General features: G+C 43.3%; 1 protein-coding gene across 3 annotated transcripts in view; it reads left to right on the top strand.

The window, feature by feature from the left end:
• The window catches only part of CSNK2A2 (casein kinase 2 alpha 2), a 38,729-nt gene extending 14,821 nt beyond the window's left edge, over positions 1–23,908 (top strand). The window contains exons 5-12 of one of the 3 annotated variants that reach the window (XM_044760765.2): positions 8,222–8,281; positions 13,311–13,394; positions 14,205–14,315; positions 14,505–14,606; positions 15,139–15,239; positions 16,069–16,217; positions 17,701–17,794; positions 23,459–23,908. In XM_044760765.2, the coding sequence (XP_044616700.1) occupies positions 8,222–8,281; positions 13,311–13,394; positions 14,205–14,315; positions 14,505–14,606; positions 15,139–15,239; positions 16,069–16,217; positions 17,701–17,777 (684 nt within the window). In that variant the 3' untranslated portion in view covers positions 17,778–17,794; positions 23,459–23,908. The remainder of the gene's footprint in view (positions 1–8,221; positions 8,282–13,310; positions 13,395–14,204; positions 14,316–14,504; positions 14,607–15,138; positions 15,240–16,068; positions 16,218–17,700; positions 17,795–23,458) is intronic. The other 2 variants (XM_044760767.2, XM_070500223.1) reach the window with 2 other exon arrangements.
• The last annotated feature ends 2,754 nt before the right edge of the window (positions 23,909–26,662 follow it).

The raw sequence follows: 26,662 nt of genomic DNA, 5'->3' as shown, positions 1-26,662 counted from the left end.
GGGGCAAAAACAAATAAGCATTTGAAAGATGCTGGCATCAGGAGTGATGATTTTGGGTGAAAAGAAAAGAAGCTTGTCTTCACGTTTAATTTTTCTTAGATAATCACTCTAAAACGACTCTAAAATAAGGTTAGTGAAAAACAGACAAAAGAGAATATTATGACTTACAAAACAGTAAGCAAGTTTTATATACAGTTTAGCTTTTCCCATATGTAACAAGTTTCCTTGTTAGAGTGAAATCAGTAGTGAACTCTAAAAATTGGGGTGGGTTTTTTGTTAGCAAGCATGGCAGTGCTCAGCCGGTGGCGTGCTGTGCTGATAGAGCTGATCGCACTTTGGCTGTGAATCCCCCAGGTTTATCAGGTGTATATGGGTGAGAATGTGTACGGTTCTTAGAGAAATAGGCTTTAACGAAACCAAACATTTTCCCAATGCAAAAGTTTAAAAGCCAGTTTTAATGGGACTTCATAGTGAAATCCCTACGCTTTCAGTGCCTCAGCTTGCTTAATGTGTTTTTACTGATTGTCTAGCCACACCTGTGGAATTTCACCCCAGCATTTTGTGTTTTTAAATTGATGGGCCGCTCTGTTGATTTAACAACATGCAGGAGATCAGTTTTTAATTCCCAAGAGAGATCTTACTTCTTAGAAGGGCATGTTTTGATGGCATACATTCTCTAGGAGCTTCCTTTAAAGGGATCATGGGAAATTAATGTTTTTTTGAGGCTTGCATATCTGAAAACATCTTTATTTTATCCTCCTGATTGATGTGTTTGTTAGGTATAGAATTCTAGGTTGTAATAATACTAATTTCCTCAGAATTTTGAAGAGATTGTTCCGCTGTTACCAGCATAGCCACTCTGGTTTCATCTTAGGTCATCTGGTTTTGTTTTTGGTTTTTCCTCTGAAAGCTTTTAGGATTTCTCTTCATTCTCAGTCTCTGAAATTTCGCAGTGATGTGCCTTCCTATGGGTCGTGTTCATCTTTTGTTCTGGATACTCACTGGGCTTTTTCAGTCTAGATGCTCATGTCCTTCCATTTCAGAAAAATATTTTTAACATTCTCTGATTTTCTTCCCTTTCTTCTTCGTTTTCACTTTCTAGAACTCATTCCAATGTTGGACTTCATGTCTTAGGAGCTCTATTTTCTTCTCTGAACTTTTTAAAATAGTATCCTGTTCTTTCATGTTTTATGTAATATCTTCTATTTTCTCACTGAGAATATGGTTTTTTCCCCATTATGATTTCTTCTTCATGCCTTTTCTCTGTTTTTCTTCCAAAGTCCTTTTTTTGTGTGTTTTGTCTCTGTTACAGTTGTCTGAAATGTCATGGTTTTTGAATGCTCGTGTTTTAGAGTAATGAAATACTCATTACTGATTGTCAGCTCCTGTCTCGAGGATACCAGCCTGGCTGCGGGCGTCTTAGTAGCTTCAAATTCAGGACAGCTATGGCTAGTGTGACGTAGACTTTCACTTAATTCCCCTGTTCTCAATGTGGTGGTTTTAACTCATTTTTCCTGTCTTCAGCTCAGTCTCTTTATCCTTTCAGTGATACCTGGGGTCACCAATTCCTGAGCCTTTCTGTAATTCTTCAGTTGGAAGTCGTTTGCTTCTGGACCCCCTCTACTGTTGGCAGAATCTTCAGCTTTTTTGGTCTGCTAAGTCAGCTGGACGTCTGTTTTCTAGTTTCAAAATGTTGTCTTCCGTTCTCTTAGTTCTTGTGAGCTAATCTCTCCTCCTTTTACTCTATCTTAGAGGCGCTTCGGGAAGAAGCAGGGGTAGGATGTGTTTGATCTGCTCTATTGAACTGGAGATCCCCTTTGAATGTTCAGGCCATGCCATTTCAGCCAACTTAAAAGATCGTTAAACGTCAGGTAGCAGGTGTATTTTGTGGACGAGCCGATCATGACAGGAAAATCTTTTTTTTTTTCCCCAGATAGTATGATGGACCACAAATAGCGTAATCAGTTGGTTTAATGTCCTAGTGTTCTTCAGGTTTTTTATTTTGTACTGTGTCTGTCTTATTAGAGAAATTTGTCTTTGTTTTCATTTTACTATTAAGAGTATTACTAACTAGTTTTAAGGTGTCACCCAGAGAAGGTTTGTCCCTGGTTTAATATCGGGGTGAGTCAACAATGATACAGCCTGCAGCCCGTTCTTTTCGGTATTTTTTTATTGATGCAATTGATAATAAATTTTGATCTATACTTTCCTTTTATTGTGGAATCCTTCTAATTTTGGTGCCAAGGTTATACTCCCTCTAGAATGAGTTGGGTAGCTTTTCCTTTCTGCTCTCTGAAAGCTCGGGCACAGTAGGGTCGTCTCGGTGGGCGTCTGGGGGCAGGGGAGACTTGGGCTCCACTTGGCTTTTTAAAACACGCTGTGGGTGGAAGGTTCACCCGATTTTCTAGAGTCTCTTGGCATGACAGCTCTTTCTAAGGTTGGCCACTTGCAATTTTATTTGCATAAAGTTGTTAATAGAATTCTCTTAGTACTTAAAAACTTTCATCCGTCGGTAATTTTCTTTTCCTTTACATTTGTGGCATTATTTGTGCCTTTACTCCCTTTTCTCTTTGTTTAAAAAATCAGAGTTAAGACATCTCATTAATAATTTCAAAGAACTAGCGTTTGGTTTTATTGCTCAGATGTTGTTTTTGTTAGTTTTTCTGTTTCATTCTATTTCTGCTCCTATCTTATTTTCTTTCTTCCTTCCTTAATTTGTTTCCTTGAGTTTTCACGGTTGTTCCCCCTAGCGTCTTGAGTGGAAGTCAGCTCATTTGATCTGTTTCTGTCTTTCTTGATGGGCAGTAAGTTGCTTTAAGTCCTCACAACCCCAAACAGCATTTTACTACATTCCATGGTTGTGGAACTCACTTCTGTGTGGTTTTCAAATTAGAAGTACAGGTTCCTAACTTGTGGATTTGGGTTTTTTCCCCACAGACTTTTTACTATGAAAATTTTTAAACCTACTGGCAGTTGGAAAGAGCAGCACAATGCGTACCCTTAGGTTGGTCACCTGGGTTTGTCAGGTGTTAAAATTTCGCCACGTTTGCAGTTATTTCCCTCCCTCCTCCACCCTCCCCTTTTAATCTTTGTCTTTTTGCTGAAATTGTCTTAAAGTAAGCTGCAGGCATCATGATACTTCACTCCTAAATGTGCTAGCACTGGAACTAGGTAAGACGTTTTCCCACATAACCACAGTGCTGTTAGTACACTTAAGAAATTTAGTATTTGTACAGTAATGCCATCTAATTGACCATACAGAGTCTGTGTTCAAAAGTTTCCCAGTAATTAAAAAATTATACTTTTTTTGTTGATTCCCAATTTGATTGCACTGTGTCCAGGGAACATGATTTGTATAATGGTGATTATCTGAAATTTGTTGATGGTTGCTTTATGACTCTAGTACCTGGTCATTTTTTATATCAAGCTTGGTAATTTGGTTCAGATCTTCTATGACCTTACTCATTTTTTTCCCTTGATATTTCATTTTATGGTAGAGATACTGGTTTGGTCAATCTCTCCTTGAAATTATCAGTTATGCTTCATATATGTCAAAGCAATAATAAAAGATACGTGGTGATACTGAGAACAAAAGGCACAACTTCCAAAGAAATGAATAGGAAAATCTAGTCTTTAGAAGTTGGAACAAAGCAGTAGTTACAGAAAACCTCCAAACTCAAAAATTGTCTCAAGGAAGCTAAGGGACCATTTTGAGTTAGAAAAAGTTTCTGTTGAGACACGCTTCTCAGTGTTCTATGGCTTTGGAAGTGTGTAAATAAAAATGAATATGCATTTTAAGTAAAAATATATCATTTAGGCTTTTTTTTTTTTTTTTGAGGAAGATTAGCCCTGAGCTAACATCTCCTGCCAATCCTCCTTTTGCTGAGGAAGACTGGCCCTGAGCTAACATCTGTGCCCATCTTCCTCGGTTTTATGTGGGATGCCTGCCACAGCATAGCTTGACAAGCGGTGCATAGGTCCATGCCTGGGATCCCAACCAGTGAATCCCGGGCTGCCAAAGCAGAATGTGCAAACTTGTCCGCTGCACCACCAGGCTGGCCCCTGGGCATTTTAAGATTGATAAGACGTCTCAAATGGGCTCCATATTGAGAAGGTGGTAGTCCCGTGTTGACCTGTGGAGAGTTTCTAAACCACTCACATAGAAATGGGTCTTGACCAGCGGGTATCTTGAGGGCTTGTTAATGCCATTAGGGTTTGATGTGGAGGGGATGAGTTCACAGACTAAATCAATAATGTTTCCTTAATTGGGGAAACAAGGTTTACTTTTTTTTTTTTTGAGGAAGATTAGCCCTGAGCTAACTACTGCAAATCTTCCTCCTTTTGCTGAGGAAGACTGGCCCTGAGCTAACACCCGTGCTCATCTTCCTCTATTTTATCCGTGGGACGCCTACCACAGCATGGCTTGCGAAGCAGTGCTCTGTCCGCACCTAGGATCTGAACTGGCAAACCCTGGGCCGCCAAAGCGGAACATGCGAACCGCTGCGCCACCGGGCTGGCCCCCAAAGTTTACTTTTATCATAGGTCATTGACATTATTTTGCCATTTCTTTATAAGACGTTTTCAGGTGATTAGTAGTAACTTTAATTTATTTGCTTAATTAATGATTTGTTTTGCTTCCTTAAATTTCTATAAACGTTGACTTTGATTTTATTCTGGATCTTAGGGTTGTGTGTTAATGCCAAAAGTTGTGACTACTACATTGAACACCATTTACTTTCACTTTAAATCCCCCTGGCCCCCACTTTTTCTTCTCCCTACATGGGGACCACTGGGATTTCTGGACGTAGACTGCGCTGTGTGTGTTGAGGAGCATGCAAGCTGTCTGTGCAGGGTGGGAGTATGCTGTGTTGGGGACTGCCACATCTGGCTGGGAACCTTCTTGAAGTGTGCAGTCCTCCGAAGTGACAGTCGTTGGGGATGAGGCCTTGTCTGTAGCTGATCGTGATGCAGTTGAACTGCAGCTGGAGTCTGAAGACCTGTCTGTGAACAGCAGGAGCGAGGTCCACTTTTGGCCGTTGCTTTCAGACCAAGGAGGCCCTGAGTCTCTTGACCAAATTGCATTTTTCCCGTTCTCTTGCTCAGCTTTCTGAGGTTTTTAAAAGTCCCAGGAAATTTCCGCCTCGGGCTCTTTGAGTAGTCTTGGAGTAGAACTGATTTCCAGGGAAGTGGCAGCATGTTGAGGCTTTCTAACCAAACCTGGATTGAGGAATAGTTTCTTCCTCAGCACCTCTGTAAGGCGGCACGGGCGTGTTTTGTTTTTGATAAGTCACTTACTTTATTAAAGTGTAAGCAGAGCTAACTTCCAGCCAACATTTTGCACTTGGTTGGTTGATGATGTCCTCCACATGGCTGGCCAAGAAGAATGGAGTAAAAGCATGGCTCTCGTGAAGTTTCCCTTTCTGATTTGTCGTGGACTCTTAGCACTTCTGTTTCTCAGAAAACACTTTTGCTTTTGTTCCATTGACTGGTGAACAACGTCGAAGGCAAATGTTTATTGCCTGCCTTCTGTGTGCGGGCAGAGAACCGCCTTTTGTGGGGTGGGGCATGGGAAGCAGAGGCTGTTCTGCTGTCTGAGGACTCAGCGCGCGGACTGAGTTGTACGGTGGACCTGTGACATTTGAGGGAGGAAAAATTCAGACATCTTGAATGGCCAGATTGGTGACTGCCACCAGCCACAGCACCCATTTGTCCCCATCGTGTGTATGCCACGATACGCAGGGACGCTGGCATGGCACTCTTAGGGTATGGGCAAAGTGAAGCAGCCTCTTGTTCACAACAGAGTGAGAAATTATCTTGGGAACTTCAGGTCTCTACGAGTACCTGAATGAGAAATGTTAGTTCTGGGGACACTGCTGCTGTCAGTGTTCTATGAACACCCCAGAGGACAGTAAACAGCATGGGGGTTCAGAGAAAGAAGACCACTCTCAGCTCTGTGGAGCCCGGATGGGGCGGGTTTGACTTTATGGGCTAAGGATGAGGGGCGGAATATTCCAGATTTTGGGAGAGGGAAGAATGGAGGTGGCAAATAGAGGTTTGTTTGGTCAGAGTGCGGTGCTCCTGGGGGCTACAGCGGACCCTGGTGAATCCTGAATTTTAGGCCCAGGTGGTAAAATGTTATGGGTGTAGTTTGGTCTCCTCCTACCCAGAGCTCCTGAGAACTGAGAGTGAACATCAGCCTGTTGTGCGGGAGTTTATAACGTGTTGGGCCTAAACGCTATATTCAGCCAGGGTCTTCTGTGTTACATAAAACTGAGGTTGGTTGGAGTAGCTAGGAATACTGTTGGCAGTCCAAGGACATGTATTTTTGTTTCTTACACCATTTACACGGGTGCTTGGTAAAGATACCACATGACATGAGAGGAAGGCCTTCCATAGATAGAAGTTCAAATAGTAAAATAGCCCTTATTTGTTTTCTGGAAATAGAAAATTTCAGCCCTCTGAGAGTTAGAAAATGCTCTTGTCACTTTCATGACCTCTCTGTTGACTTTGAGCTTCAGCCTGGCACACCATGGGAGAGATCTCTTTAACTCTCAAAGGAGGAGCTGATTTGACACCCAGAGAGATGATGGCATCTTTGGCCTGTGTGCGTACATACAGGTTGTCGGTGTGCTGGCTGAGAAGCCTGCCTTGCTGTGCAGAGCCCAGGGGAGAACAAAAAACTTGGATGTTTGGCTGTTATACAGTTGGATTTCTCCTGAGCGGAAGTGGTGGTGTGGGTGCATCTGAGTGGGGTCAGTCCCAGCCAGGGTCAGCCTCCCGTGGTGGAGCAGCTCCAAGGCACCCCTGGTGTACTGGACTGTGTGGTCTCATTCCCTGAAGTGTACTAGCTAGCTGCTGCCTGCAGTTGGTGCAGTCAGATATTCCTACTAAGCTGGAGGGAGAATTGCTCTTACTTAAAAGGGGAAATTTGGGAAAGAAGCTGTCCTGGTGTTCTTAGAAAATGTTAAATTTGATTCTTGGCAAATTTGTTGTTTTCCTTAAAAAAATTTTTTTGAGCAGGTAGTGTATTTACACAAATCTAAAACATAAAATGGTATGCAGTGAAAGTCTCCTTTATTCCCCTTGCCCCAGCTGTCCATCTCCCATACACATATACATGAAGCCACTTCTTATTCGTCTCTTTTCTGTCATTCTTGCAGATGTAAACAAATGTGCATGCGTAGTTTTACTTCTTTGCCCCTTTTACACAGACACATCATATACGCCGTTCCGTGCTCCTTGGAGAGATTCTGTACATTGCTTGAGTCTTTCAATAAAGGGAGAGGCAGAATATGTTTAATAAAGGTGTGCTGATTAACTCTACGGAGAGTGCTGCTGTGACTGATGAGGCAAGAGATTTACTTAGAATTGATTATCAAAAATAATAGTATAGTTTCTGACAAGGGTCGTGATGATTTTTAATGAAGCCAGATGCGTAAATGCTACTCTGCCTCTTAGAAATTGACGTTTTTTAAAAACTCCCAGTGGCTAGGTCTTTGGATCATCAATAATGAAAACTTTTGTTTATGTGTCACTTTGGCCTGGAACCATTTTCAGTACCTATATCTTTTTCTTTTTCAACTTCTCACTCCACCACTCCTTTTTTCTTCCCTGTAAAACATGTTGCTTCTTTAGTTCCCATCAGTTGTTGCCTGTGAAGTGTTCTTTTTTTCTAGCCTGGAGTTGGTGTGGGGGGAGTGGAGGGTGTCGATTTTTTAAGTCTCTGGCCAGCTCCAAATGCTGTAGCGTTCATTTTCCTCGTGTTTCTTTCACAAACAGACTGATTGTCCTGCCACTAGTTTACCGCACGGGCTGGTGAGTTTCAGGTTCTGCTCTCTACTCAGAACTCGGTGCTCCAGAGTATTCTGTGGGGTTTGTTTGAAGTGCAGTAAGACAGTGAGGACAGCTGGACAGCTTTGACTTCATTCTGTAATAATGTGATTGTGGCTATTGAAACTGTGGAGCATTAAACAGGTTTTTAAAAGATCCAGGTTGGCTTAGATGTTTTCTCCCCTGGAATTTCTTATGTTTCTCCTGAGGACTGAAGTGGTAGACCCTCATCTTGAGTCTTTGACCCCATTTGTTCCAGATCAGGTGGTAAGAAGTTGTGGGACTCCTTACTGACTTAAGCACTAAGTGTACAGACAATAATGACCAACATTTGGGCTGACAAGATGCAATGAGAGTAAATTAACTTTCTGTTTTCTGAAATCTGTTTCAGCAACTTTACCAGATCCTGACAGACTTTGATATCCGGTTTTATATGTATGAACTACTTAAAGTAAGTGGCATTCGTAAACAGTGAACTTTTTCAGGCTTATTCATTAAAGGAGAAGTTTTTGAGAAGACAAAGAGAATTCAAGCAGAATATTTCTTGATACCCAGAGAATTTAGTGAGATTTTTTTTTTCTTTTAACTTATATTGAGGCCTCTGTCATAGGATCTTTACATAGAAACTTTCCAGTGGATCTGAGAAAGATGGCCAAGTCAAGGGTCCCAAGGACATTAAACCAGAGATTAGAACCTTCCTCTTCATAGCTCTGGTTGGCCCTTGGATTTTCTTTTTTCTGTTTAATTAATACTTACTGTTAGTTTTCACTGCGTAACAAGTCATCCCAAACTTAGTGACTATTTAAAAGTGATTTATTTCTCATAATTCTGTGGGTTAGCTGGGGTGGTCTTTTGGATGGCCTCATTCACATAATCTGGGATGGCAGCTGGAATGGCTGAGGTCTTGTCCTCCAGGAGGTTAGTCTGGGCTGCCTCCCATGGTGGTCCTGGGGTTCCTAGCAGCAAGAGAAGGCAAACCTCAATGTGTAAGCACTTTTCAAGCCCCCACTTGTGTCATGTTTGCTAATGCCCTATTGGCCAGAGCAAGTCATGTGGCCAAGCCTAGAGTCAAAGGATGGAGAAGCGGACTTCCCCTCTTGATGGGCAGACTGTTGAAGCCACCTTGTGGAGGGATATGCACACAGGGAGGGCAGGCATTTGCAGCCATCTTTTTCTTGCCATCTCTCATGATCCACTTCTCATGAGACGCCCTGTCCTCTAGCCTACCCCACTGGCCCTGGTTAGTTAACCTTGACGCACAGGGAGGGGTGCTGGGCGGACCTTCTGGGAGACCTACCAGTCCCAGGACTGAAATCTTCAGGCATTACTGATTGATGGAAGAATGATCTGTTTTAGTTTGTCTGGGTAAACACTTAGGTACGGAATTCTAAAAAGGTTTGTAGAATGGCATAGACCAATGGTTCTTAAGTTTTTTAGGGTCATGAATCACTAAGAATCTAATGAAAGCTATGAACTCCCCTCAAAATGGATGTATAAATATACAGTATTACATAAAGTTTTGGGGAGGGTGTGGACCTCAATTTAAGTACCTCTGAAAGAATATAGAGGTGACTCAGCTGTTGACATTACTGAAGAAAATTGCCAAGATGGAGTTTTGATGGCATAAAAAGTTGCTTGGGCAAAATACCAAGTTAGATTAAGGCTGAGCTTTAGGGAATGGGAATTTGAAGAACTAGCTTTATGAGATGAATGTGTTTTCTTACGAGAACTTGCATAAACTACTTGTCGTTAGAGCCAAAGTGGTGGATTTAAGGGTTCGCTCTAATGGCTCTTGGGTCTTTCTTTTGTCGATAAGATCAGAAAGATGGAGAAGGTAGAGCTTGGTTTATCCCATACTCTTCCGTGTCCACTCCAAACTAGAATTGGAGGCCTCATGGGGGAGAGCTTTGCAGAGGCGTGTCCTGTGAACTGTCAGGCTAGCCAGTCCCTGGAGGGGCTTCCCAGAGAATCCCGAGCAGTCACCCCAGGAGAGCTGCCATCCAGATCCCACAATTGGTTATTCTTTAAAACGAGGTATTAAGAGTTTGTGGTTAGCTGGCACACCAAAGGTAGGATGTATAACCTAGCACAGTTATCCTTAGATGAGGTAGGCATCCCGATGGTGCGGGTCTCCACGGCTGCGCATGCACATGGCACTCAGTGTTTGATGTCCTCTCTGCTTTCTGGAGGTGGCAGGTAGGTGGTAAGGGCATACTTTGTGCTAATGAGGCATAGAACCGTAGATGAAACTCGAAATACGTCTTTCATGCTTAATGGTCAGAAACCACCCAATTTTAAAACTGAAATAATTCCCCAAAGAATTTAAGAGCATGTCAGTGTCTCCACAGGGAGTCTGACTAGTGAACTTGGCAAAATAACTAATTCCTTTCCTGTATTTGTTCAGCCTTTGCTTCCATCAGGTATTTTTCACATCCCAGGTATTGGGCTTCTAATTAGTTTATTCCTTTGGGCAAAGACTAGGCAAAATAACAGAATCAGCACTTCCTAACTGTTCTCTTTGTCGGGGGAACGGGGCTAGGGAAGAGGAATATTTAACTCAATTAAAACTGTAGAAGAAACTGAGGCTGAGGGCTGCAGAGCGATTGCTCAGGGCCTCACTGAGGCTATGCGCAGAGTCCGGTCTGATTCGGATTCGGGGAGGTCTGTTCTCAGGAGTCCTGGTTTCAGAAGGCACTGCCACAAAACCACTGTGGAGTCTGGCTACAGCTCTTGGTGTAAAACAGAGAAAAATTAAATGGAAGTAGAACTTACATAAATGAAGTGAATAAATCTTAAGTGTACAGTCTTGGATTTTACGTAAGTGAAACCTTCACCCAGATACACACAGAACTGTGCTGTCCCATATAGTAGCTGCTGCCTGCAGGTAGCTATTTAAATTAAGTAAAAGTAAAAATGCAGTTTCTTAGTCACACTAGTCACATTTCAAATACTCAGTGGCCTCATGTGGCTAGTGGCTACCATATTGAGCAGTGCAGATGTAGAACTTTCTGTTGTTGCATAAAGTTCTGGACAGGGTTGGTAGAGAATATTATGAATACCCGAGAAGGCTCTCTTGTGCCCGCTTCTCTTCAGTATTCGCTCCTCTGAAGATTATATTTTCACCTCCATCACCAGAGTTGAGTGTTGTGTATTCTTGACCTTCATATAAAAAGCATCATGCACTGTATACTCTTGCGTCTGAGGAAAGCAAAATTTGCTTATTCCTGAAATGTTGGTCTTGGGCTCATTCTCTGGCTTATGTATTCCCTCCCATGTAAAGATGCCTGGTACCGTGCCCTTGCTAGTCTAGTCCACTGCTGCTTAACTAGGTCAGCTTTGTCCCTCAGGGGACATTTGTCAGTGTCTGGAACCATTTTTGGTTGTCACAATTGGAGAGGTACTACTGGTAGAGGCCAGGGATTCTGCTAAACATCCTGTAATGCACAGGACGGCTCCCTACAACAAAGGGTTATCTGGTCCAAAATGCCCACAGTGCTGAGATTGAGAAACCCTAATCTTGTCCCATGGAAAACTCCACCAAGAGTGCTCAGGGCCAAGCACATAGTAGGTGGGTGAGATTCTGGGTTGCTGTCATTATTGTAACTCAAGGAGTATATCATGAGATTCATGTAGGCTTCAAGTGCTTTTTAAGACAAACCAAAGGTCCTAACATTGAAATTTATGAAAATAGTTACTGTGTTAGAAAAGGGAGATTTAGGAGCAAATTTTTATGTTATTTGTTTTTAAAAAAACCCAAATAACCCATAAAAAATGAGTGAAAGATTTGAATCAACATTTGTCTAAAGAAGATGCAGGCATACCTCATTTTATTGCGCTTCGCAGATACTGTGTTTTTTACAAGACCTTCCACCAGCAAAAAGATTACAACTCACTGAAGGCTCAGATGATGGTTGGCATTTTTGGGCAATAAAATGTTTTTAAATTAAGGTATATACATTGTTTTTTTTAGACATATTGCTGTTGCACACTTAATAGACTACAGTAAGTGTAAATGTAACTTTCACATGAACTGGGAAACCAAAAAATTCATATGACTCACTTTATTGCTATATTAACTTTATTGCAGTGGTCTAGAGCCAAATCTGTGGTGTCTCCAAGGTATGCCTCTATAGGCTGGCCAATAAGCACAGAAAAAGATGTTCACCTTTATCACTCGTTAGGAAAGTGCAAATCAAAACCACAGTGAGGTACCACTTCAGACCCACTGGAAGGGCTATGATCAAAAAGAGGAACAATCGCAAGTGTTGGCATGGATGTAGAGAAACCGGAACTCTCATACGTTGCTGCTGGGAATGTAAAATGGTGCAGCCACTTTGGAAAACAAGCAGATTCTTAAAAAGTTTAATGTAAACTTACATACAACCTAGCATTTCCACCTTTAGGAATCTACCTGAGAAAAGTGGAAGTATATGTCCTCTCAAAGACTTGTACGTGAATGTTCTTAACAGCAGCATTCGTAATAGCCAAAGAGTGGAAACAACCCAAATGTCTGTCACCTGGATTCATACAGTGGAATACCATTCAGCAAGAAAAAAGCAACATGGATGAATCTCAGAATCATTATGCTGAGTGAAAGAAGCTAGACAGAGTACTATGTATTATTTCACTTTATAAATGTCCAGAAAAGGCAAATCCATGGCAACAGATAGATCAGTGGTTGGAGGGAGAGGGAAAGGAAAGGGAAAGTAGGAGGAAGATGAGGATGAGAATTGACTGCAGGCAAGCTGAAGGGAAATTCTTGGGATAATGGAAAATTTCTAAAACTGGATTGTGCTAATAGTTGCATAACTCCATAAATTTACTAAAAAATCATTGACTTGTACACTTAAAAATCTTATTTGCATATCAACTATCTTATAGGAAGCAGTTTCCTCCATAGAGTAATAATATAATTATAATTAAAGACCAGATGGTTCAGGGATTGTTTTTAAGGAAAATACTAATGTTAAAATGCATATTATTCGTGAAAACCCGCATGGAATACTTACCTAAAAGACAGTGTGCGCTGAAAGATGTATGTGGATGTCATTCATTGTGTCCACATGGACTTCTGCATGTCCTTTGAACCACTATGAGAGGTGACTCCAGGGAGGTTCCCAGATCTGGCTTTAAACACATCAAATTAGACCAACAAATTAATGTATGATTTCTAAATCCAGGTGGTTGGTAAATTACTACCAGCTACAATTAGGAGAGGAGCGCCTGAAGAAGGGTGTCATTCCCCCTTTTTAAGAAACCTTCATGATAGCCCTTCATGTCCCTTCCTACCAGCTGCCAACGTAGTATGCACAGACAGCAGGGGTGTCTTCTGAAGCATGTTTTTTCTCTTTCGTTACAGACAGTAAGCTGCCCCTTGGGAGACTGTTCAAGTCAAGCTGTCACAACCAAATAAGAATATGCTTGCATTGGGGGGTGGTAGAGGGTTTGCTTACTTTTCTCTGTGCTTTCTTATCTAATAGGCTCTGGATTACTGCCACAGCAAGGGAATCATGCACAGGGATGTGAAACCTCACAATGTCATGATAGATCACCAACAGAAAAAGGTACCATTACAGCCAGGCAGCAACAAGCCTTTCACTGGAAGGCTTAGGGCAGACCAAAATGCTGGCCAGGACCTAGGTGGTTTCTGGAGACCCAGGCTGTTTGCTTTGGCAGACTTGTGATAACTGTTAACTTCTCCAGTCTCCAGTGTTGGTTTCTACTTTGCATAAGCAAAGTACTCAAGGAAGGTAGACAGCTGACCCTAACTGTAACCACTTGTTTATTTTGGTCCTGGTTCTCTGGAGGGCCTCACGAAAGAAACTACAGCTGATAGTTTCTACTTCTTTTTTTAACAACCCTCAGACCAATCTGCCTGGCCTTAAAAGTACAGTTGGGTCCCTCCTCCTTTCGGTATCCAATTCTGGTTGTCCCTGATTGGTGAGTAAATGAATCACTAGTATTAGGTTAATGAAAAGCTAGAATAGTGCTTCTGTCCAGGAGTGGGGCATATGTCCCCAAGCCTTTCAGTTATGACTAGAGCTTATAATGAAAGCTGTTAATGATGGGGGAATGTGTCACACATCTAAGTGGTATGGAGGCAGAAAGAAAGCTTGAGCTCTATTGATGTAGAGAGGATGATGAGCTGGGATCATTTAAATTTAAAAAGAGAAAAAGCGAATCAGATTCTGAGTGCTCTGCTCTAGAGATAACCTTTTATGCAGTTGCTGAAAGTGTAGTTTTTTAGCCAGTGCACCTGCTAACATTTTTTTATGTGGCCAAATAATTGTTATCTGATGTGACGTGGCCTTGTTCTAAGGCACAGGCCTCTAGAAACAGTCCTCTCACCTCCTTCGTTTGTGTCCTATTTGCAGCTGCGGCTGATCGACTGGGGCCTGGCGGAGTTCTATCACCCTGCGCAGGAGTACAACGTCCGTGTCGCCTCCAGGTACTTCAAGGGACCAGAGCTCCTCGTGGACTATCAGGTAAAATGGTCAGCACAGCGCCTCTGGGTTCTTTTTACATCTCCTTAGGGCTTTTCCTGGTTTACTGTTTGTGTAGTTAATTTGGATACATTCAAAACCTAGTCTTTATTCCACTCCAAAATGGTAATTTCCAATTTTTCTCAGCTACTTTTTATTTTGCTTGAATTCTAAAATATCTTATCTCCTCAGATGTATGATTATAGCTTGGACATGTGGAGTTTGGGCTGTATGTTAGCGAGCATGATCTTTCGAAAGGAACCCTTCTTCCATGGACAGGACAACTACGACCAGGTGAGCAGACCCCATCTGACTCATATCCATTTGGGGGCAGATGCGAAGAAAACAACATCCCTTGATAGGGATTCTGTCCTTGAGCCCCTAAATGGCACTCAACATCTGCACTTGAGCTTTTCTTCAGGGTAAAGAATTTCACAATTTTGTCTGTGGTTACCAGGTCCCCAGAAAGATACAGACACATAATGCTATCTTGTGCCCAGCTTCTAAAGTGGGTCTGTGAAGAAGTCAGGCACCTTCTTGTCTATTAAACTGGATTCTAGTCATTAGGTTGTGATGCCCCATAATCATCAGCTTCTAGAAGATTATTGTCGTAAGTTCTGTTACCATTTTAAAGGCAGTTTTGAAATGTGCATTCACGTGAACTTGGTGTCCTTGCCTCTGCTGCCTCTCTGCCCCGGGCCTGGGTCTGTGTCTGGTCCCTGGAGATGTGGTGAGGTGCAGGTGCTCTGAGTCCTTGTACAGCATCCTCACGGGCTGGCAGTGAGCCCCGTGCTCAGTGTTTTGGTCAGTTTGTTTTGTGTTTCAGCTTGTTCGCATTGCCAAGGTCCTGGGGACAGATGAGCTATATGGGTACCTGAAGAAGTATCACATAGACCTGGATCCACACTTCAACGATATCCTGGGACAGTAAGTAAGAGAGAGGGAAAGAAAGAGGATTTCACTTACCCACTTCAGGAGGGGGAAGCTGAGCCGAAAGTGCTTTCTCAAGCTCTTTCCCCTTTCTGAGCATGTCAAAGTTGAAAGATCCTTTTTTGCCCTGTTTTTTTTTTTAACTTATTTTGAGATATTTGGGCATTGCTTACATGTGTCTTCTAATCATTTTTACTTCTCTAAGAGATAACTTGTTTATCAATAGAAAATGGAAGACAAAATCACAGTGTTACAGAAAAAAGCTTTTTGGTACAACATATGCTTATTTTAGTGGAAAATCTTAGAAGATGTGATTCTTTTAATTAGAGATTTATAATTTCTTTATGTTCTGTGTAATGGACTTTGTATAAGGTAGCAAATTTTAAACCATGTTTTCAGATAAACAGTGCAGTAGCGTTGAAATGCATAGGTTGTGTTGACAATTTTCAAACTATTTTATGAGGCTTCATGTTTCTGAGGCTAGCTCTCTAAATATATTTGCTGAACAATAAAAATTACTCAGCTACCTCTGTGCTTCGCCCAGAATTGACTAAAAGCCTGGGCATAAAACATAATCTAGAAGGGTTCCACAAATTCTAAATCAGATGTAGAAGTTTTAATTAATTTCATGTATCAGGGCACTGTTTTGTTTGAGGATGCTGTGATTGTAACTGTGGGGGTGGAGTAGGTACCCAGAAGAGTGAGATTTAACGAGCTTGTTGTCAGTGCAGTATTCTAAGATTTTGTTGCCTTCAGCCCTAGTACGTAAGGAAGGATTCTTGTTGAATTCAATCTCAGAATACTAATGCTTCCCTTTTCTCCTCAGACATTCACGGAAACGCTGGGAAAACTTTATCCATAGTGAGAACAGACACCTTGTCAGCCCTGAGGCCCTAGATCTTCTGGACAAACTTCTGCGATACGACCATCAACAGAGACTGACCGCCAAAGAGGCCATGGAGCACCCATACTTCTGTGAGTCTCGGGGGAATCTATTAAAGGGAAAGCTCTTCTACCCTTTATGCTTGGCACCAGTCAAGAGAATTCTAGGTATTTGCATTGAATTGTCCCTGGACTTTGGCCTCATTAGTTCTAGACTGTTGAGACAGCTTTGCAGATCTGTTTCTTGATCCCCAAAGGTGTTTCCTTGTCCTCCACTGCAGCTCCCTTGAGTCTGGTCCCTTTGACCATTCCCTGTGGCCCTGAGTTTATAGATCACTGGTATCTAAAATTTTTTTTCAAATATATACATTTGTGTAGGAACTAATCAAAGATTTTATTTCCCCTTCAAAAAACAAGTAATTAGGTGAAAGTGATAAGGTAACCGTAGTAAATTTTTAAAGAAGAAAATAAGTTAAACGGAATTTGGGGAAAGGAGAGCAGGTATAGAAAGACCTCACTAAACTCCTGTCTGAATTACAGACTCCTTAGGTCTCACTTGGAGCTCTGGGTGCATATTCAGTTGATGTGGCTGCTTATTGTTCTGCGTGCATATAGTTCTCCCCACTGATAAAGTACGTCTCAGACTTTCCTCTTACTGGCGGCAGTGTGAGATGTTTTAGTCCAGTCCCAGAGGAGACTGAGAATAAGGGAGGTTAAGTGACTCAGTTCACTCTCTGAATCGAGATGAACACTTGCACCCTGTCTCTTGCTTGACCAATATGCTATCTTTCCTTCTCCTTTTTTCCCCTCTGGAGGTGAACTAAATCTCCCCTGAAGAATGGGTTGCTGTGTGGTGTGGCACCTGCTGGCCCATGAGCGTCAGTAGACAGCAGAGTGAAAAGGTCTCACTCTCAGCCTTCCGACCTCACACTAGTGCAGCTCAAGTGTCCCCTTTCCAGTTTCCTGCACAGAAAGCTATTTTCACCCTTTGTGTTAGATTGAATTGAGAACACTCATGTTTATAACATGTAATTCATGATCTGTCTACTTTTCTGAATGTATATCATACTTCAAAAAAATTTTTTTTAAACTGCTGTTGCTTAAAATTGCTAGGTCTTCTAACGGCTCTTTTTAGTCACCCTTTCCTCTGAAGTGCTTATTATTGCACAAGCTTTGAAGAAATTGGGGCTTGGATGTGATGTTAGTATTCAAGGAAAATAACACATAAGAAAATTAGGAGAAATTCTGAACAGTGGGAAATGAGTGTTTCTGTGCCTCTCTTTTCCATGAATCTCAGTAATTGAACTTGTATTCTGAGGAACTATAAGAGTTGACTGTAAGAGCAATTCCCCCTGGTCATTTTTCAGTGTCTGGTTTTTCTATAACCTTAATTCTGTAATTTCTGTTGCCCTCCTGGCCCTGACTTTCCTGGCGGTCTCTCTTTATCTCACTGTGGAAGAGTTGCGTTTGTTGTGATGCTCATGAGTTCACTCTAACCTTTGCTGATTTGCCTAACCATAAAATCTCCCACATGGCCAGCCCCGATTCCACTGACTTTCCTCCTGTTTTCTTGCAGACCCCGTGGTGAAGGAGCAGTCCCAGACTTGTACAGATAATGCTGTACTTTCCAGTGGTCTCACAGCAGCCCGATGAAGACTGGAAAGCGACGGGTAATGCGGCATTGATGCTTGCCAATAAAACCAACCAACCAAACAGAAATCTTGAAGGAAAACTACAGTGTGATAAAAAGAAATTCTAGTCATTCCTTCCAAACGCAAAGAACAGTAAAGACCTAAAAGTCTGTCAAAAAGAAACTCCCCAGTATTAGTCTACAGGGAGCTGCCGTTCTGGCAGCGTGACGATGCACACAGTTCAGGATCTGAGGGGACTCTCCCTTTGGAATGCATGGGGGATGAAAGGCTCGGAGTTGTTGTACATTTCCCTTATTTAACAGGAGACCACTGTTGAATTAACTCGTTCAGTCAACAAGCTCTGAATTTCTGGCTTCCCATCTATTCCTCTGTGGTCTGGGTTTCCTTTGGTGAGATTCAGGCTCAAGTTTTAGCAAAATGTCAGCAGTCTGTACTGACACACCAGCCTCATTTATGAAAAGGAGATATTAAAACGGTGACAGTATTTTTTTTTTTAAGCTCTTATACAAATTCATGTTTTATGTATTTTTTTATGACATGAGCTCTCTAGGAAATGTACCTCAACCCTGCGGTTTTCTTCTGAGTGTGTTCGTTTTGGAGCAAACTGTAGTCGCCCTCACAGAGCCCCCTTCGATGTCAGGAGGCCTCACTTTAAACCTGGTGACGCCGTGGACAGGCCCATCAGTCTCGTCAAAGTTCCGTGCTAAGTGCATAGCTTGAGCTCACTCTAACCTTCGCTGATTTGCCTAAGCATAAAATCTTACTGCTATTTTTTTCATGTAGCTTTTTTTTTTTTTTGCCGCCTTGTAAGGAAAACCTCACCTTTCTCAGCACATCCCTGTGTGTGCACCTCTTTTAATGCACCTCTCTGAAACAAAGACTTTTTGTTCACAACCATAACTAAAGCTGGAAAGTCAGTCTTCAGGCAAGTCGGGGAGGGAGAAAAATGTCCTATCAGAATTTATTTAGGAAAGACTTACTGTGTGAAAAAAACGTACTTCCCCACCCCTCCCTTTTTGCCTCTTTTTTTATCCCCACGAGAAACAATTTCCTGCTGTAATTAGGGTAATCTGCATTTTTAAGCTCTGATAGGTAATACATGAATGTGGTGGCAAAGCTGAGTCCCACATGCAGGCACTGGAGTCGTGTGGGCAGGGCCGCCCCATGACCCAAGCAACTGAGGAGAGCAGCATCCAAGGGGCTCGGGGAAGGCAGTGGAGCTCCTGGGCAAGTATCAAAGCTTGGGCTCCATTGTGCTAGCCTTCACATTAACAAAGGGACCTAGATTTTGTTTAAAAAAAAAAAATAGGGCTGATTTCGTTTTGGGGGACTTGTCACCAGTATGATTTGCAAGCAGTCCCCTCACCCCAGCTGCAAGCCTTGACAGCTGTGGGGACGTCACACACCTAGGCTAGAGCTAGAGGTGTCTGCCATCACATCACACTTTAGGATTTCTTTATTAACTATTTAATAATGCCATACATTTTTATAAGGTTAGATTGTTTGTTTGAAAACATCTGTTTACATTCCATATTCCAATAAAATCGTATTGGCATTGGTAGCAGGTCCTATCTCTAAATGTAGATTCTATTTTTGTCGTTTGGTCGGTGGAAACTTAAAATGCAAATAAAACTCTTATTGTAGAGTTGAGCTTACAGATTAAAAATTAAGATCCCAAGGCCAAGAAATGCACTGAGTTACTGCCTGCGTTGCACATTCTGTATATTAATGTATACGTGTTCTACCTGAAAATCAAAGACAAGACATGAGCTCTTGGCTGAACCTCTGTTGACATGTCAGGCAGCAAAATTCAGTGTTTGGGATTATTAAAAGCCTTCTCATGTGCCCTTCTAGGCAACACCGAACTGTTAGATATTGTCAGGGAGATGTGCCACTGTGTGTCCTTCCTGTCCCCTACCTCTCATCCCCTCCTTTGTCACCCAGCATTTTAAATTTTAAGTTGCCTGTCTGGACCAGGCAGGGGAAGCCTCTTGGAGCGTCTTGGTGAAGCGGTAACCGTTTCTTTCCCTTGGGTCCCCCAGAGGCAATAAAAGCAGTTGGAGGGGAAGAGTCAGGTGCCTTACTTCTGCCTCTCTCTCCTTTGGTCACGATGTAGTAGTGCAAACACAGCCGACCTGTCTGTCCTGCGTTCTGCAGCTGCCGCTTTGACACAAGAGTCATTGTCTTTCTGCATACACTGTACTGTTACGCCACCTATGCTTCTGACCTCTCCTCATGCCTTAGACATACAGCATGACTGAGTTTAAAATGCTCGCTCCTGTCTGAGTCTGGTCTTGACACCCAGCCTCCTGGCTGCTTGACTGTAGGTGGTTCTTTCCCAAACTGAAGTGAGTCTAGTCCAGACCTTTTCTCGTTTACCTAGCTCCAGGACCATTTTGTGTCCAGATGGGCCCAGCTCCCCTGAGACCTTAGAGTATTTACCCTGGTTAGGAGATGGTCTTGGAGAGTTCCAGAAGAGAGATGAGAGAGTATGTGTGAGAGAGAGAGTATGTGTGTGTGTACGTATGTATGTATCTAGGAGTGGGAGTCTAGTCTTAGATGAAGCTGTGGTAGATTTTTTCCCCCCTAATATCCTTTTCAGGTAGCATATTATTTCTTTAATTCATCTCAGTAATTTTCATTAGACATTTCGTTTGCTTCAGTACCTTATAACTGGTTAAAAGTGCCTATGATAAGGACTTGTTATTTCCTAAAGAAAAGCAAAAAACGTGGGGAACAGGGTAGTGTTACACTATCATCTCAGGTACTGCCTGTGTTCAAGAACCTAGACCTGGTGTGGTGAGGACAAAAGGTTCCTGTGCCAAACACAGATCAGTGTGTCATAGTTCATTGGCCACACGTGAGCATAGCTACCCAGGCTTGCTTAGCTGAGGACCCGCATGGTGAGAGGAGAACCGAGGGAGTGTGGGGAGTTCCGTCTGGTTTGCTGGCAGTTTGCTCTCCCTGGATCATATCACTGGCCTGCTCCTGTCCTCTCCTCTCCCTGTGGAGGGGACTGGGTGGGAGAAGCCACAGTGTATAATGCAGACCAGGCATTCCTGGGTCTTCTTACCGGTCAGAGGAGGGCCGATGCCAGTTATGTGAACCGCTTCAACGTGAGCCACTCCACTGGGCTCCTAACATTTTCTAGCATGTTGGTACTCACAAGGCTCAAAGCAAATGTATTTCTTTGCAGAGAAGGAAGTGCTCTCAGACTGATTAGAGGAGATAGAAGAGCTTGTAATCCTTGGGAGCTGGGAGAGGGGCTATTAAAGGGAGAAAGGGAACCAATAAGAAAAACAGGCAAAAGGTAGATCTTGAGGAGGGACCATGACCTCTTGAGGGGAGAAAACTAGGGGACATGAAAACTTGGAATGTGCCCTGAGATGGGCGCTGCCCCTGGATTGGTTCCAGTGGGACCGAAAGGTGGTGCTCTCAAGGCAGATGCTGAGGCCCAGAGAGAGCTGACGGGACGGCTGTGGGTCTCAGGCTGCACCTACTCAGGGAAATGACTTAGGTTCTCCCAGGTGCTGCGTCGATGAGGATGGAAGCAGAATTATTTTGGGATGCAAGCGACAGTTGGAAAAATTTTTATATTGAAACGGAGCTGAGAGAGCCCAGTTAACAGTTTCCTTTAATGCCAGTTCAGGTTAAATGATTCATTTAGTAACCCTTGTTTCTGCATGAGCACCCACGGGAAAAAGCACACTTCCCTCCTGCAAATAAATAGGAGTGGATAATAACTGATCAGAGTCAAGGTCATTGAAATATAACCCCTTTCAAAAGCAAAAGCAAGGTCCACGTGAGCACACAAGAAGCCAAAGTTTGTCAGTGAGCTTAACAAATCTAAGACAGTAATGTCCTGCCTTTAAAAACTAACCCCAGGGTGGGAACAGGAGGGAGGGGAGGTGGCGGGGAAACAGCTGGCTAAGAAGACTGGTAAGAACGTACGTTTTTTGAGCTATATGGATGTGTTAATGAAAACGACCCGAACAAGGTGGTATAGAGGCTGGGGAAAACGATGTGATGGGATATACAGGTGATGCATACCTTTGTGTAGAGTCTCAACAATGTGCTACAAATGTGATGGTTAATCCTGAACTGCATGTATTGGGGATTGTTTAAAAAGAGAAAACTCTCATTGAATCAATAAATTAACAGTTTTTCACTCGCTGGCTTTTCTTGCTGTAAATGGTGACTAAGAGGTTGGGACAGAAATCTTGACACCCAGTGGAAAGCTTGGACAAATCTTCAAGAACCATGGAGCCGACTTTCCTTCTGTTTGCAGAAAAGCAACACTGCCTGGGTTGTGATTTACAAATGACTGCTTCAGACACGATGGGCCACCTCTTTGTATCACTGGGTGACTGATGTGTGGTTTATGTGCTGCTGTCCATGGAAGAAAGAAAAACGCCGTGTTAAATCCTGTTTTCTTAAATAAAAATGTTGCTAATCACCAGCCCTGCCAAGTGGGAGACCAGCCACTGCTGTGAGGGCCTTAACCTTGTATTTCCTGTCTCTCGGGGGAGCGGAGGGATGAGCCTCGAACTGTGGGATGTGTGTGTGGTGGATGCAGTCAGTCACCTTGGTGTGACGACTCCTGTAGCAGGAGAGGGGACTAGAGTGGTGTCGTGGGGATTGTTCTGTTTCTTGGTAGTTGATTCTGAATTCCACCATTGCGACACCTGCCTCTCGGATTGACCTGTTGTCTTGCACAACTTTAACTTTTGTGGCAGAGTGTTCTGCATTTTTGAAAAACTCTGCAGCCCCAATTTTTGCAACATAGGCGGGCACCTGCTATCGTTTGGCAGATGGCAGTGTCTTTATTTATTGAGCTCTTTTCTCACTGACTGGTCTCTCTGTGGAGTTGGATGCTTAGAAATCAGTTTCCGAAGTGCTTCAAGGCAAATAGAGCTCTTTCTTTCTTAATTTAAGCACCACGCAGCCTTTCTCAAATGCTAAGCAGTAGACCCCTGCTCCTTTACCCAAAGAGAGTGTTCATGAAATGGTGTTTCTGTGTGAGAGCTTCCCAGGTCCGTAGTCCTTTCTCAGTGCTGTGTTTCTGTTCTGAGACACTGCTGGCATCTCACCACCCACTCACTGTGCTGGAGATGGAAGGAGAAATGAGGTTTGCAGGCCGTGCCAGACAGCTGCTTCCAGGGGAGAGTTAAAAATGTTTGAGCTCCCTTTTTGCTCTTTATTAGTGGACTCGGCCCTTTCCCTGTGTAAAGACAGTCATCTGATTCTTAGTCCCAAGATGTTCTCAGTAAATAGGGTTGGGTCTGATGGGGATCTACACTTGACCTGCTGAACTTGTAGCTTGGCTTGCATGGAATGGTCAGGAGGCCTCACTAAATCAGCGTTCTGGACCTGAGAGAAGGGGAGGAGACTTGGTCACAGTGTCCAGAACTTTCCTCTTGCTCTCACAGAAGGCCGTGCCAAACACTGCCTCTGTTAATGGTGATCAGAAGAGGAAGGAAGAGGGTACCTACCGTTTGAAACCTGAAACCATAGAGGCAGTTCTTAGCTAGGTTTTCCGCAAAGTGGCATGGGAAAGTCAAGCTTGCATACTGTCCCCAGCACTCTTCAAGAGAAGGAGGCCACTTGCGAGTGGAGGCCTGTCCTTCCTCCTGGTCAGATTAATTAATGCCATCTTTCCCCTCCTCCCATCTCTTTCCCCAGGTCTGTTGCGGTTCCTCCCACTTTTCCATAAGCAGAACAAGAACCAAATCAAACGTCTTAACGTGTGTAGAGAGATCACGTTCCGTGAGCAGACACAAAATGGTGGCAGGTTTGGCGAGCACGAACTAGACCAACCGAAGGGCAGCCCACCACCGTTTATCAAACCTCACTTCCGAATGTAAAAGGTTCACACGCCTTTGGCTTCCTGTTGACTTCCTCCTGACCCAGAAAGCATGGGAAATGTGAAGGGTATGCAAAATGGTTGTTGGTTACTGTTGCTCCCCCGCGCCCCTTGATTCGTCCTGCGGCCGCCTGTTTTTCCAGCAGACCACGTTAACTGGCCGGCCACAGACTCCACAGTACGGGAATGGGGGCATATATGGCATGAAGGGCAGTTACATATTATAATTTTAAAAGTATATATTATTGAATAAAAGGTTTTAAAAGAAATGTATGGAGAGTTTTCAGTATGGAAGGGGCCATTAACTGAGACCCGTGGCCACAGAGGACTGAGTGAAATAGAGGAGCATATGTGCCAGGTTGTAGCCAGAGGAAAGCAGGGGAGTCCCAGAGGTGAGGAGGGCTGGTTTGAAGGATGCTCTTTACAGAGATGAGGAGTTGAGAGAGCGAACTAGTCCTGGGGATGGGGTACACCGCAGAGAGTTTGCGTGGACTCCGTGAGCCAGGAAGCCCAGCTTTGTCTTGAACACACTCATCTTCCCTTGACCCCTCCTTCCGAAGCAGGTGAGTCACCCAGTGATTTAGGTGGTAAGGAAATGTCACCTCTGATGAACTCAGGAAGATGACTTAGCCCCTTCTTTGCTTTCCCTTTGCTCGTGTCTTCATATTTCATCCCCACCCCCCATCCTCTGCTCCCTCCCCATGGCCCCTTCTGAAAAAGCCTCTTACCTTGGAGGATGGCTGAGTCTGCTGTCCTCGGGCAGGGAAGGGGTTGGGGGTCTCATGTCCAGATCTAAAGGCTGCTTCTGCTCGCACTCTGAAGCTCCCGGGAACTGGAAGGAAAAGTGGCCCACTCAAGTGTGAAAGAGGGTGGAGTGGAAGTACTGATCACATTTATTAAGTGGAAACAACTAAACCCGTTGTACAAATTAAGCCTCCCCTGGCCACCTCAGTCCTTCCCTCCCAGGACAGGTGTACCACGTGGAGGTGAAAGCAGCAACAACCTAGTGGCTGCCCAGCCTTGTGTCTGGCTGTGGCCTGTGTCGTCCCACTGCCCGTAGAGAGCAGAAGGACAGGCTGACCCCACCGCTCAGGCGGCTGGGTGAGGTGCCCACTAGTTCTCTACAAAAGCCACTTGATCTGCACAACATTCCTTCTCCTTCTCTGCTGCTTGTCCTGAACAGGTGACTATGGGAATCCAGGTGTGGATGCTCACAGTTTTTGAAGCAATTATGGGGGTAAGCAAAGAGGCCCCTCAGGGTCACCACAACGTCACAGTGTACCTTGGACCAGCTTCTGTCGGATCCAAACAGTTCCTCGGGTGTGGGCGCTCAAGGCTGTGCGCGCCCTGGACACCAGTGAGTGAGGGCCCACAGGCCCACCACCAGCTGACTTTGTCAGGCCAACGGGACACCAAATGGATGGACTTGGTACTTTCTCACTCCATCACTGGCCTAGTATTCTCAAGTGGTCTCTCTCATGAGGCCCTTTTTGACACAAGGCTCTGCAAATTTCTGTTGGTCTCTCAGCTCTCTGGGACAGCATCTCAATACCATGTTATAATGAGCACATCCCTGAAGCTCCTGTGGACCTGGTGCTTTGTACGTGCGTGTTTATCTACGCGGTGCGTTATCTCCATGTCGACCAGCTGGCCTTCGAGGGCATTCCCAGACGGGAAGAGTCTCTGGAGCAGACACATGGTCGGCTGGCTTGTGAGTTCTTTAGATGCCATGCAGAATTTGAACGCTAGCTTTGTCCTCCAATTTCCCTTCTCAACCAAAATAATCTTGGTTTTTATGGATGATTATTGTTGGGTGAGAGTGTTTGGTTGTGGAAAGAAAGGGAAGGAGGAGTTGTTGCTTAGCTTGTTTTGGTCTTGAGAGAAGGGGACAAGGAACCTGCTAACCCAAGCGCAGTCTAAAGCTCATCCCCAGGGCGCTTGGAAATTTGGAACATCAGTTCACGTCTTTCAGTCGTCCTGCTTATGTTTGGGTTGTTTAAAGTAACATTGAATTTTCCTGATTACCAAAGTAATAATATGCTCACGGTAAAAAAATTCATATGTTACGTAACAGTAAGTAATGAAAGCCTACCCCGCCCCCTCAACCACATACACACATGTACAAAAACTCTTTCCTCCCTTGGAGGTAACCACAGTTAAATTTGGCTATATTTTCCAATTTTTTTCTGTACCTTTACTAACATTTTTAAATTACAACTATTATTTTTACAGAAATGTAATCAGACTATACATTCTTTTGCAACTTCTGTTTTCACTTAGTTGTGAAGTTCTTACTGTGTTAACATGTGTAGATCTACCTCATTGCTTTTCATGGCTGCGTAGTATTCCATTCTGTGGTGTACTGTAGTTGAAGCAATCCCTTATTGATAGACTCTTAGCAGTACTATTACCAGTATTGCTGTAATGAACAAATTTGCACACACATTTTTACACTTTGTATGTTTGTGAGATAAAAATCTTTAAAAAGAACTGTGCCATATGACTTTTTCAGAAAGGGCATTGTTACAATTCAGAGAAAGTAATCTTCCGTTCACTCACTGGTATAGGTTGGAACCGCGAGGCCTTTAGTCACGGAATTCTTGTGGGACTCTGTCAGGCACTTGGGGCATGTGCTCAGGGTCTGTGAGCTTTCTAGGGGCCTACAGAAATGTCTGAGACCTGAAAAAAAAGGTTGTGGCTCTAAAAGAAGAATGTTGTAAAATAAAAATTAATAAATGTAGTTAAATGTCTTTCCAGTCCTGTGAACTAATTGTTAAATTCAATATTTACTTTTAAAAATATTTCTCTCATGATAATTATTGAAGAGTCACAGACAATCACAAAATAATAAAATAATTTCAAAAGCAAATTCTAAAGACCTTTTCAAAAAAGTTACAGGAAAACAGTTGTCTTAAATATGAAAAGTGGCTGCCCTTTAAGCTGTTTGAAATGCTGTGGGAAGCCTTCATAAGTAAGCATGGCAAACGTTTTAAAATATCCCTGACCAGAGGAGGCCGAGTGGT

This window comes from Equus asinus, chromosome 28 (assembly GCF_041296235.1).
Source record: "Equus asinus isolate D_3611 breed Donkey chromosome 28, EquAss-T2T_v2, whole genome shotgun sequence".
Lineage (NCBI taxonomy): Eukaryota > Metazoa > Chordata > Mammalia > Perissodactyla > Equidae > Equus > Equus asinus.
Note: the sequence above shows the minus strand (reverse complement) of the source record. Positions and strands in the feature narration are given on the sequence as shown.